General features: G+C 33.5%; 2 protein-coding genes across 9 annotated transcripts in view; one reads left to right on the plus strand and one right to left on the minus strand.

Moving 5' to 3' along the window:
* LOC142324214 (sodium-independent sulfate anion transporter-like) overlaps positions 1-11,178 on the minus strand; it is a 126,160-nt gene extending 114,982 nt beyond the window's left edge. For 4 of the 8 annotated variants that reach the window (XM_075365017.1, XM_075365026.1, XM_075365042.1 and 1 more), the window contains exon 1: positions 10,936-11,178. The gene's annotated coding sequence lies outside the window, so the exon portion shown is untranslated. The remainder of the gene's footprint in view (positions 1-10,935) is intronic. The other 4 variants (XM_075365061.1, XM_075365079.1, XM_075365090.1 and 1 more) reach the window with 1 other exon arrangement.
* LOC142317690 (uncharacterized) lies at positions 2,106-2,666 on the plus strand. The gene has a single exon (XM_075354240.1). It carries the CDS (start codon positions 2,106-2,108, stop codon positions 2,664-2,666), a length of 561 nt encoding a protein of 186 aa, XP_075210355.1.
* Positions 11,179-12,872: the final 1,694 nt, after the last annotated feature.

The raw sequence follows: 12,872 nt of genomic DNA on the forward strand, positions 1-12,872 counted from the left end.
GGGGAGCGGGAAGGCCGTTGCGGGGTTGTAGACCTCGCAAATGTTCGTCTGGTGACTCTGAGTCTGGTCTCTCAGTGAGAGGCACTGGTTTACCTTATAGGAAGGGTCACCGCTCGAGCCTGTTGAAGGTGGTATCGGGGGAAACCAGTCGGAAGACGCGTTGTAAGCGGAAGGAAAATAGGGTTCCTCAGTTGGAAACCCGCCGGATTGCTGTAGCAGAGTACGCTGGTTCAGACTCTCCTTCGGGGGATGACAGTCCCGATCTCACGAACCGTTGTGTAGTTGAAATGGAGGAGTGTTTTGTGGAGGGAGGCAAATCTAGCCTTAAGCAACAGAAATCGCTGTCTCCGCCGGCACCGTCCTCGCCTGCCATCAAGCGGAGATCGTGTCCAGATGATGGTAGTTCTATGACTTTGACTGCTGAGTCCGGTGGTGATTCTGGTCCTGATCTCCAGAACTGTGGGGCCCAGGAGGTGTGTCCGGAGCTGCTAACCACGGGATTTGCTACTGTCCTGGAAGATCTGTGTTCCCGAGCTGACCTGTTGGATTCTCTGGTCAATCCGTGTTCTGAAGTTAAGCAGGATGTTAAGTCGACGTCTGCGGCACTGGTTGTCTGGTGCAGCGGGTTAGGCTGATTATTTCAACTGGTTGGCTGAATGAACTACCTCGAAAGACCGAAGCGACCGCGCAGGCAGAGGGGTCTGAGAATCAGAGGTTATGTAGCGGTTGTAAAGCGAGAATAAGGTCAGGGTCTGATAAGGCCACCCAGACACTCAAAAGAATAGGATCTGACGATATCATCAGGAAACTGGAGGAGGGCATTGATGACGACGAGGTTCCTCTACTTGTTGCCCAACACTGGGGTGAGGAAGTTTTCCAGATGGTAAAAATGGCTGATACATCATTCACAAGGAAGGACGAGACGTTGTATTAATACATGATTTGCGACCAATTTCAGCTAAGCGGACGAGTAGCGTTGTATTAATACATGATTTGCGACCAATTTCAGCTAAGCGGACGAGTAGGGCTTATCGGATGGCGCCAAGTGTCAAAAGATTGGAGGACAAGTCGAAAATTAAGAATAGACTATTATTGGTTGACAGTCGAGGGGCCAAGGATGTATTCGGTGGTGAGGAAATAGATGTGGGAGGTACTATCTATAAGATAGTAGTGAGCTCAGAGGATGTAGATGGAATGATAGCCGACTGCTTCAGGAGCATCAGGGAACTAAGAGATATGGGAGTGGAAGCTCCTTTTGTGTCCCCGACTGGTAGAGCTGGAGCCGTCTTGAAACGATTGCTGGAGTGCGATGGTAGACAGGCTGGTAAGGAGCGGATGTTATACATCGATGAGTCTACTGGAGAGCGGAAGGCTACTCGACAGGGTGAGCCGTCACGTACAATGTCGATCAGAGCTGAGGGGCGGAGCTTCGCTGAACTGTTCAAATGTGTAAAGGAAGGAGTGGACAATAGCGTAACTTTAGTGCTGTCGGTTAGGAAAGGGAACGCCGATGAAGTACACATACGTGTCAAGGCGAAACAGGCGGGTCTGTTAGAGCAGTCCATCAGGCAACATGTTGATGGGGTTGCGGTCAGAGAGGTCGGTCGACGAGCTCGCCCTGCATACTATTATATAAAAGATTTAGAGCATGACGCGACAGCTGCTGAGGTGGTCAAGTCGGTGGCGGCTTATGCTGGCTGCATGGAGGCGGATTTCAGAGTTACATCCTTGCGGCCGGCTTACGGAGGATCGCAGAATGCCACGATAATGTTGCCTGGGTTTGTGGCGCGTAGGTTATTCGATGTTCACAGGATACAGATAGGCTGGATTAATTGCAGAGTGTGCCAGAAGGAGGAAACATTGAGGTGTTTCAGGTGTGGAGAGAGTGGCCATATGGCTGCGATGTGCGGAGGGCCAGACCGGTCTAGACTATGTTTTAGATGTAATGGAGAGGGCCATAAGAGTGGTGGATGTCGGCAGCGGCCAGTTAATACAGAGGTCAAAGGGAAACCACGTGTCGGAGGGGGAGTTGAGGGCTGCAGTGGTGGGAAATCCGCATGTTAATGCGAGTTTTTCAATTTAATGCGAACAGGAGTAGCAGGGCTATGAATGCCTGCTGGGAAATAGCTGTCCGCCGGGGTTGTGAGATTATATTACTGAGTGAGCCAGATCGAAGAACAATCGTCGATGACAGATGGGTGGTGTCGGCTGATTCCGGTGCAGCTATACTGGTCTCCTGTGCAGCAGTACATAATAAGGGCGCAGGACCCGGCAATGTACGGGTGGAACTGGCAAGGGTGGTGTTGTTTAGTGTATATTTGTCGCCTAACTCTGACTTTTTAGTTTATGCGAGAATGATTGTTGATTTGGTGGAGGAAATTGCCAGATGGATGTCGAAAATCGTCGTGGTGGGCGGAGATTTTAATGTTAAGGTTCGGAGTTGGGAATCTGCCATCGATGATCGAAGAGGTAGACTTCTTGAGGATGCTATGGCTTCAGTGGACCTTCAGCGCGTCAATCGAAGAGGCGAAATGACGTTCGAGAGAGAAGGAGTGGGGATTTCTATCCCAGATCTGACATTTGTGAACATGAGAGGCTTGCAGAGGTTGTTGGGATGGGAAGTCTTGGGAGAGGAGACCCTCAGTGACCACAGTAATAACTTTTGAAATTGGCGATATTATCCAGGAAGAACGGGCAGGCACCAGGAGCGTGAGGTTTCATTCAGGCAGTGTCGCGCAGTTCTAAAGCCAGATATTTTTAGATTTGAATACTAGATCGTGGATACCGGTGTTCTTTGGTGGTTGGGTTTCAATTAACCACACATCTCAGGTATGGTCGAACTGAGAATGTACAAGACTACACTTCATTCACACTCATACATATCATCCTCTGAAGTATTATCTAAAACGGTAGTTACCGGAGGCTAAACAGGAAAAAAAAAGAAAGAAAGTGTCGCGCAGTTCACCCACCGGGTTGGTCTAGTGGTGAACGCGTCTTCACAAATCAGCTGAGTTGGAAGTCGAGAGTTCCAGCGTTCAAGTCCTAGTAAAGTCATTTATTTTTACACGGATTTGAATACTTGATCGTGGATACTAGTGTTCTTTGGTGGTTGGGTTTCAATTAACCACACATCTCAGGAATGGTCGAACTGAGAATGTACAAGACTACACTTCGTTTACACTCATACATATCATCCTGATTCATCCTCTGAAGAATTATCTAAACGGTAGTTACCGGAGGCTAAACAGGAAAGAAAGAATGTGTCGCGCAGTTCAGGGCTGCTATTGATTTTGAACTTGGCTGTAGCGAAGACGGATTTGAATGAGCTGACAGACACAGTTTTCAGGGTGGGAGTGGAAACTCCCACCCTAATTAAGGAACTAACTGTAGGGTGTGCCGGGGTATATTGGTGGACTCCCGAACTCGCCGAATTGAGAAGAAGATGTCTGGTGAGTAGGCGCTGCCTCAAGCGAACGCAGAAGCGGGGTGAGAACATCGAAGAGGTGCTCGGAAGGTTACGGCTTGCTAAACGGAACTTTCGTGGAGCAATTGCTGCGTCCAAAAAATGCAAGTGGCAGCAACTGTGTGATGCTGTGGAAATTGATCCGTGGGTGATACCTATCGTATCGTCACAAAAAAGTTCCTTCGCCGGTATAAGTAGGTAAACACAGATGAACTGGGGTTTTTGTCGAGAATACCGCAAAGGCTTTAACAAGATTGTTGGCTGGACATGAAGCTCCACGTGCATCTAGGCGGGGGGTCATTGTCTCAACCTTAACCTCTGTATTATTGTATGCTGCACCTATATGGGAAAAAGCACTTTGTGTTGCAAGAAATGTCGCAAGACTTAGAACTCTGCATAGGCAAGCTCTTATAAACATTACTTCTGCATACCGCACCATCTCTTACGATGCGGCTTGTGTATTATCATCGGTTCCCCCTATCGACCTCTTAGTTAAAGAGCGATCACTTAGGTATCGTGGCATGCCAAAACAAGAAGCCCAAGCCAACATCTCATCATGCTGACAATATCCGGGGGTCCCGGTTTCGAATCCCGGTCAGACATGACATTTTCACGCGATGCAAAATTGCCATTTCATCTCATCCTCTGAAGCAATACCTGACGGTTAAACCGAAGGCTTAAAAAGGAGGTTTAAAGATTTTGTGCGCGTGCGTGAGTGTAATAATAATAGAAAACAGATAAATAAATAAACTTAGCGAACACTTTTAAAACAAATTAATTTTTCCTGAAATTGTAACAAATTAAATTTTTACGATTAAAATTAAATAAATAAAATTAAAATTAAAAAAAACAGTTACGATAAATATTTAAATAACCAGTAAATAATCTGATCGGAAAGTTTACGTAGTGCAAATAATATTATAAGATAACACTTACGGCTTGGGTCTAAAGAGATTAATAATTATTTTTTTAATTGATCTTTTTTTTTATTATTATTTATTTATTATGGTTTTACAAATACAGATAACATTTTCTTAGTGCTTCGTAAATATTGATTTTTTTTTTATTTATTTATATTTTTTTTAATATTGTTTTTGTGTTTATATTTATAAATTCCTACCCATTATTCGCAACGATTGTCAAAATCGAAAAGCGCATCTAGTTTAAAATTGTTATTTATTTCATTTGGTTATTTTTCTTTTTTTTAATTCTATTTCAATAATATTTTTAAATAACTCATTATTTGCATTTATTATATTAATAAAAGTTAGTTAATAACATCTAACGGTTTTTTATCTTCTATCTGAACGTCAAACAAAACATTCCGACCAAGGTAAATGATATAGATAGATTACCTTCGACGTATTTAAAAGTAGCAACTAAAAAACTCTGAAATTATTTATCGGGGATCCAAGAAAGAACCAATAGTATTAAAACCAATTGAATAAAATACTCAAAATAAAAAAATCCTTTAAAATTCTACATATTTCAAAATGTTAAATTTTGTTTATAAATATATTTTCTACTCGTTAAAATTTGTAGGTCTATCTACTAACTCATAAAAGTCAAAATCAATGAAACTGGACCTAAATTTTATTTTAAAATTTTATTTTTAAAGGATATTTTATTTTAAATCCTCTAAAGAGATTTTTCATTTTGCCTGAACGACCAAATTTCTGAAATTACAATGTTGCTAATGAAAGAAGGTATTTTATTTGCTATATTTTTTTAAGGAACAGTTACGAAAAAAACATTAAGTAAAACGTATTAAGTCGGCTCTATTGTTCAATTTTACATAGTTTTATTAAGAACTGTTTAAAGAGAAGAAACCGCGTTATTTAAATTTGCAGAAAACTGGAAGAAACTAAACTTTTTCGCCTTTTTTTGAATGTGTATTTCCCGAGCTTAATAATTTGACAAATATGAAGTTAACATATATTATTTTAACTTTACCCTCGTCAAATTTCCGGTCGTTTTGACAATTATTTCGATCTTTTTTTTAAGTACTGAAGTTTTTTAACTGAATTGCAAAATTTTCACCACTTATTCCCTAGGACTGATAATTTAAAAGAAATAGTGAAATTAAATAAAGATTCATTCAATAACTTGTGTTAAAGCTGTACCGGTTCAGCAGACACTTAACTAGTGAAAAAAATTATCACTTCACAATATATAAATATTAATAACTGCTTTAATAAATAACCACAATCTATTTTTAATTATTTCATTTATTTATTTATTTTTTTTCGTTAATATAATTTAACTTCCATTATGATTAACAATTTATAATTCATTTAGTTTTAGTATAAAACTACACTTAATATGACTAGACAATTTACATCGACATTAAACATGTATAATACACATTAAACATTCGTATAATTATTTTGATTTATTTTATTATTTCATTACGTAAGCTTAATATTCAATTGAATTTTAAATGAAAATTTAAATACTATCGGTAATCAAATTTGTTGTTAAATTTGGTTCAAAACGGAGAAAAAATTCCTTTTTAATGTAAGCCATCCCTTCCACAAATGTGTTTTACTGTCCCTGTGAATGTAGCTAGAATAACTATAATTCGGCAAAGTACGGTGGTCATGTCAGAAATAGGGAATTGGTTTTTTGCAAATTTTTACGTTTTAGGATCCAACTAGACAAAAAAAAACATATGTATGTACGTACGCGTACGTATGTACGTACATGTCGCACTGTTTTTAACCTTATATCCATAAGGTAAAAAAAACACATTTTCTTTAAATTCGGCTCACATATTTTTATATTTATGGGAGCGTTATTATATTTTTTTCAAAATTCGTTAAAGGGGTGGGAACATTGATTTCACATAAATTCTTCGAAAATGACTCAACAATTTTTTTTGTATATTTGGGACATTAAAATCCTCATAATACGTATATAATCCCCTTTTTTAATTTTTATAAAATTAAAAAAGGGGAGGATAGTTCACGAAATTTTTAATTTTAAAGTCAATCGGATTTAGGGGTAAGGGGATACTTAAGATTATAACATAAATTGGGCCGTTTTACTGAGGTAAATTATCACAACAATAAGTAAACTTTTAAGCCCTCCCAAAAAGGGAGGGCTAAAATATTAATTTTTTAAGACTGAAAATACAACTGTATCTAGTATTAATTTAGGTGACATGAGACTTTTTTAAAAAAGGGTTCCATGGTAAGTTTACCCAATTTAAGAATTTAAAAAACTCTTCAATAATTTTTGTTATTACTGATGCTTTATTATATATTTTTTTTTAAGTTGTGACTGTTATTAAAAATTTTATATGAGGTAGCTCTTGAGCAAGAGAATCAAATAGTCCCAGATTTGTTTATTTATTTTAATTTTATCAATTATACTATAAACACAGTAAAATCTTGACGATAAAAACTCTTTTGTTCAAGGAGGTTAACTAAGATCTAACAATATTGATTTTTTTTCTGAATTATACTTTTAATATGGTATAATTTTAAAATAAAAATGTCATTTGATCAAGAGGGTGAGTCAAATTTGACCCAAATTTATTCACTGAGCATTTTGATCTTTTCGGCAATTTTGGGTCTTATCTTTTTCCTGAAACCGCTCAACCAAACACATAAAAATACTATTTTCACTATCATTAATAATAATAATCCCCATATCCGGAACATACCATCTACGTTCCACATCCAAGGTGGTAACAGCTGTTCCTAAGTAGAATACATGTAGTTGGCTAACGGGGCTCCGAATATTTTCCTCGGAAATGTGATTTTTTTCGACCTGACTTCCATCTTTAGTTTATTTTCTGAGTCTGGTGGGATGCAATTCCAACTTAAAATAGAGAAAGTCCTAGAAAGAAACTTATAAAACCTCCAAAAACATATAAGACTTCAAAAGAAAGGACGAGCATTTCAGCCGCTCGAAAAGTCTCAGCGGAGAGTGAATCCAGTCTAGAATTGGATGCAATTTTCTCTGCACACTTGAGCTGCGGTCTTCTGGTACCGGCATCAAAGCGTTCTCTCTACCACCCTCTGCGGTATCAGAAGAAGATTCCATCTCCGAGATCTTAGATACACTGTTCTCGGAATTGGAAGCCGTAAGAAGAATGGAAAAAAGAGTAAAAAAAGGATGATCTAAGGGCAAACCTAGGCGACAAATAAGCGAGAAGTTAGAAATCAAGACGACTGTTTTTTTATTTGCAATTTTTAAGTTTTCTTACGTATTTATTTTTTAGAAGATATTTTAAATAATCACTGGTGGGAAAGTTTTTGTCCTCCTTTTTTTCTTTTTTTTTGGGGAAATGGGCTAATTACAAAGTAATCGATGCCCGAAGAATAAAATAACAATAATTATGTTCGTAATCGTTAATCACTTATATTTAATAACAATATTCACAATTTTTATTTAATTTATTTTATTGAATAAAATTATTAAATTCATTACACTAAAATTGTTTGATTTTTCCATTGACAAGAGCCGAATAATAATAATAATATTTACAATTTTTATTTAAAACTAAAAAAATTCTACTTGAGAATTTAACTTTATTGTATTATTTCTATTTTTAAATTTTGTTGAACGTAAAGGAATTTTTTCCGATAGTTACTTTACCAAGTTACTCAAACTCGGATGCCTTTTTTCCTTAGCTAGACTACAAAAGAAAGTCCTCAAAAATCTGCTTATTTTAATTTTAAGCTAAATATTATGTTGTAAAGATTAAATTGTACAATGTAATTTAATTAATAAATTTACTTATATATTTACCTTCGACAGTATTATTTTTTTTTAAATACATAAGAAGTTTTAGGCCTTTTTTAATTCAAAAACAACCTCGTTTATTAATCCAAAGTATAATTTTCGAAACAAGAAAATATTTGTCCAGCTGTCTGACTATACCGAAAGTATATCGTCTGCTGTAGATTTACACTTTCGACTGAATTTTAGGGAAAATCTTCAGATTAAAATCTGGATTAAATAGAATTAGGCTGGTTTACGTCACATACTGAGATCGAATGCAAAAATGCCTCAAATTAAGAATTCGAAAGTGAATATTATGAAGTAAACAAGAAATGCCAAAAGACTACTCTGACCCCATTTTTCCTTTTTTAATTCATATAAACGACCAAGCATTAGTTAAGGAAACTGTATGTAAGCTGTATGCTGACGTACTTATCTTGACTATTTCTCAGAAATGTTAAGAAAACCTGTCAATAATTTTACAATCATGTTAAAAGTAGTACAAACGATTTCTTTTGCGCAACGACTAAAATTAAACAAAAGCAAGTCCTAGTTGGTTAATTTCACATCGATAACAAAACTCTCTAATCACAAAAGTAATTTTCCTGGTTGGAATAAGTCTTACTAGGCAAAATTATATTTAATAACATCTACATCAATTAAATAAAGCTCGTAATTAGTGATTTTTAATTCTCTCAGGTTGAACTCATTTGGCGTACGTACAGTTACATCTATCAACTAGTGCACTGTACAAAATAATTTCTCTAAGTGGAAATTCAAGCAAAAGTACGATAATCAAGTGACTTTATAAGAAATTCATGACGAATAATGAGGTTACTTCTTGACTAATTTTCAAAGAAGTATAATACATTAAAAATTAACTGGTATTAAATTTTTCTTTTATTTTCCTTTTTATTTGTTGTTACCATAATTTTTTTAATAAATTTCCAAAATCGGTAATAAATGAAGTTCTAAATTTTTATTTATTTATTATTTTTTTATTTTTTAATGAAAAAACAGTATTAAATTACCGATTGATAAACATTTTTGTATTATGACAGTACATATTTTATGATTTCTCTAAAATTCCCCTTAATCTTGAGGTACAGAATACTTACTAACATTATATGATACATAATATTTGGATATTTGCACAATATTTCTGAAATATTTCACAATATCTCTACACCTGTGGTTTTCATGTATTATAGATTTTTTATAACAACTAAATGAAAATTCAACGTTCTAATTGTAGATAGATTTATAATTTGTTGTAAAATTATAAAAAATAAAATTGATTTATATTATTTTGTCTTCGTTCCGTAATACTCAAATTTTAACTAGGAAGATGAGTGGGATAAAGGTGAACAGAAGTGAAGTCCTGGCCAGGAATCAAAGCCGATACCAGCTGATATAGAAACCAATATGCCAGCCAACCACTTCACTCACTAACCGGCCATTAGTAGTAATGTAAAGAGGTACAAAGAGCCGTTGATTAAATGTATTATGAAACTTAATAAATTAAACATTAAAATTTATTGTATTGTAAATGTTTGTAATAAATTATTGTGATAAATTGAAGTAAAACCCTAGAAACTTAAAGACAGTGAATAAAATGTAAAACAATTAGTAATATTGACATTTTCTGACGCGTTTTTTTTTTTATCAAGTAATTATGGTAATTACACCTCATATAGATTAATTACACCTTATGTTGATTGAAAATAAGTTCGACATTTTGTAAAAAAAAGGAAAAGATTTTATTTTACTGCAAATAAATATTCATACTTTTTGTATAAAGGCCGTTTTTCTGTATGCCATAAATTCTACCGATACTCCTATTTTCTAATTTTATATATATATATATATATATATATATATATATATATATATATATATATATAAAATTTATATATATATATATATATATATAAAATTAGAATTATTATACTTAAATAATATATTTATTCAAAGTAATTTAATTTCTATAATTTAGTTTTAACTATTTTGTTGAAAATATTTTAACAAAATAATCAAAAAGATACGTCAAACCGCTTACCTCTTTGAAGAGATTTCGCAATTTCCAACTGCAATTTTAAAATTGACCTTTGTGTGTATATTTTAATTATTTATTTACCTGATATTACGATTGAAGACAAAGAATCCGGTAATCCTAAATAATAATAATCCTAAATAAGAGTTTTTACATTCCTTTCCTAACTGTATTTTTGATTATTTCAAAAATAAATTATCATAATTATTCTGAAAAGTATATAGATAAAATATATTAAAATTTTGAAAAATTAAAAAAGATATAAACAACGCAAATAAATTTCAATGATCTTGTTGTTTCAAGGAATATTCAACCGATAAAAATCCAGACTGCTCATAAAGGATCTTAATTAGAAAACATAATTTACAAAATCAGGGAAAATTGATTTTTGTTTTTTTTTTGTTAGTATTAATTCAGCAAAGGAAGTCCGCATAAGATTTTACGCAAGTATGAAACGTAAAATGTCTAGTGTGTGAAAACTACCGAGCCGCACGAGAAATCGAACCCAGAACCTTACGGGTGAAAGACGACGAGACGCTACCAATCCCCACAGAAGTCGGTAGCCAAAAAATAATTTTAAAATACAAAAAAATTACACGAAATCTTAAAGAAAGATTACGATTTAAAAATAAAAGATTATTGTAAAAAAAAGTTAAAAAAGTAATTAAAAATAAAATATTTTACTTACTGCGAGTTCCAGAAAAGATATAGTTTTTTTTAAATATTAATACGCTAGACGATTAACTTCAAGATTAAACTAACCGCTGATGTTTAAATTTAAACACAACAGTTACGAGCATGACGAGTTCTTTTATCAAACACCGCATAAGATAAACAGTATCTTGATGATGAAAACAAATAGTTATACAACACATAACACATCGACGGACAGCCACTTCATCGTTGCCCCACTACATGCATCGTATCATCCATCACCTGCACTACCCACACCTTCGTTGCCGCCAATCCACCATCAGATAGCGTTCGCTATTTTACTATGAAAAAGACAATTAAACAGTATCTAAAAAAAATTCGTTAATAACAAAACTATTTAATTGTATTTTTCTGTCGCATCACAATAAGATTAATTTTATTATAAAATAATAGGAATAATTTTTATGCTGTATTACAATAAAATGTATAAAACAAATAAATCAGTCTATGAACTCTTCAAAATCCAAATTATAACTTACATAAAAAAAAGCCGAAGACAAAGTCCTAATTCTTTCCTAGCAATAGTTATTTATTTTTATACAGTGGAAAAATGATGTTCATGAAAAAAGTTACCTAAAATCTCTTTTTTGGGGTGGAGTAAGTGATGATGAAGTTTTATTACAAAATTATCATTATAGGATTAAATAAAATAAAAGTCTAACAAATTCAAAAAATCGGTATTTTTATTTGTTCTGCTTCCCCGCCTTTAAAATCACCTTTCAAGAATTTTTTTTTAATTTTTCAGAATTTTTAAATTTAAAAAATTTTTTTTTGGTAAAAAAGTTTCTTTGAAAAATGTACAACCAATAAAAAGTTACTAATTTTTTTGCGGGTGGGGGTGATTATGATGAAATTTTATTTTTTTATTATTATTATTGTTATTATTATTATTATATGTTCAAACATTTTAATAACATTTTAAGTTCCAAAAAATTCAAAAAATCAGTATTTTTAATATTCGATCGGTTCCCCGACCCCCAATATTGCTTAAGTTTTTTTTGGGTCATTTGTACTATTTTTATGCCTAGAAAGACATAAATTCTGCTGAAAAATATGAAATATGTTAAAACATAGTTTTTTTTTATTTTTGTGGAAGGGGGATTTCGGGGCAAACTTATTTTTAAAAGGTAAGATAAGCATGCGCGAATGTACTGAATTTAAAGTAAAGTTCGCAAAATTTTTAAAAAATTGACTCCGAAAAACTTTCTACCACACCCCCTTGAAATATTGGCCGTCAAAATTTTGCTAACAAATTGTCCTACACACACGAGTCTGTACAAAATTTCATCAAAATCGGTTTATTCAGTCAAAAATTTTATTAAGCTTCAAACACGCCGACACACGTACGTGTGTTACCCTGATATTTAAATTTAGGGGTGTTTAATTAAAGATAAAGTTTCGCAAAAATTCCCATTAGAAGAAACTGGAAATTTTGTTCATCTGTTTATGGGAACTTCCCTTTTCTACGTTTGTACTGAATTTCCTAATACTAAAAAAGAAGTAATTTATACACATTAATCTCTAAATCTTATTATTGTTTTTTTTTTTTTTTTTTAGTTTCAAAAATTGTACCTCGACAGATTTAAATATTTATTAATCGATTGTTGATCAAATTCATTTTTCTTATAAAAGATTGATTTACAGAAAAATTTTTTTATAATGAACACTAATGTAAAAATTATAACATTACAATATGTTTCACTACAAATAATCAAAATTTCAAAATGCCGGTTATGTATAAGTCAAAACTTGTTTTATCAGCAGGAGGAAAAGATCTTATATTAAATAATATAAGAATTACTAAGAATTTTAATTTTTATTAAAGATTTTACGTGATTTTAAAAAAACCGGCAGAGTTGTTGAATAACTTTACCAATTTCGATCTTTACAGCAGATTATTATTTCAAATAT

Source organism: Lycorma delicatula, chromosome 1, assembly GCF_047948215.1.
Source record: "Lycorma delicatula isolate Av1 chromosome 1, ASM4794821v1, whole genome shotgun sequence".
NCBI lineage: Eukaryota > Metazoa > Arthropoda > Insecta > Hemiptera > Fulgoridae > Lycorma > Lycorma delicatula.

Excerpts from the sequence above, each read along its gene's own strand:
- LOC142317690 (XM_075354240.1), top strand. The coding sequence starts at position 2,106 with ATGAATGCCTGCTGGGAAATAGCTGTCCGCCGGGGTTGTGAGATTATA.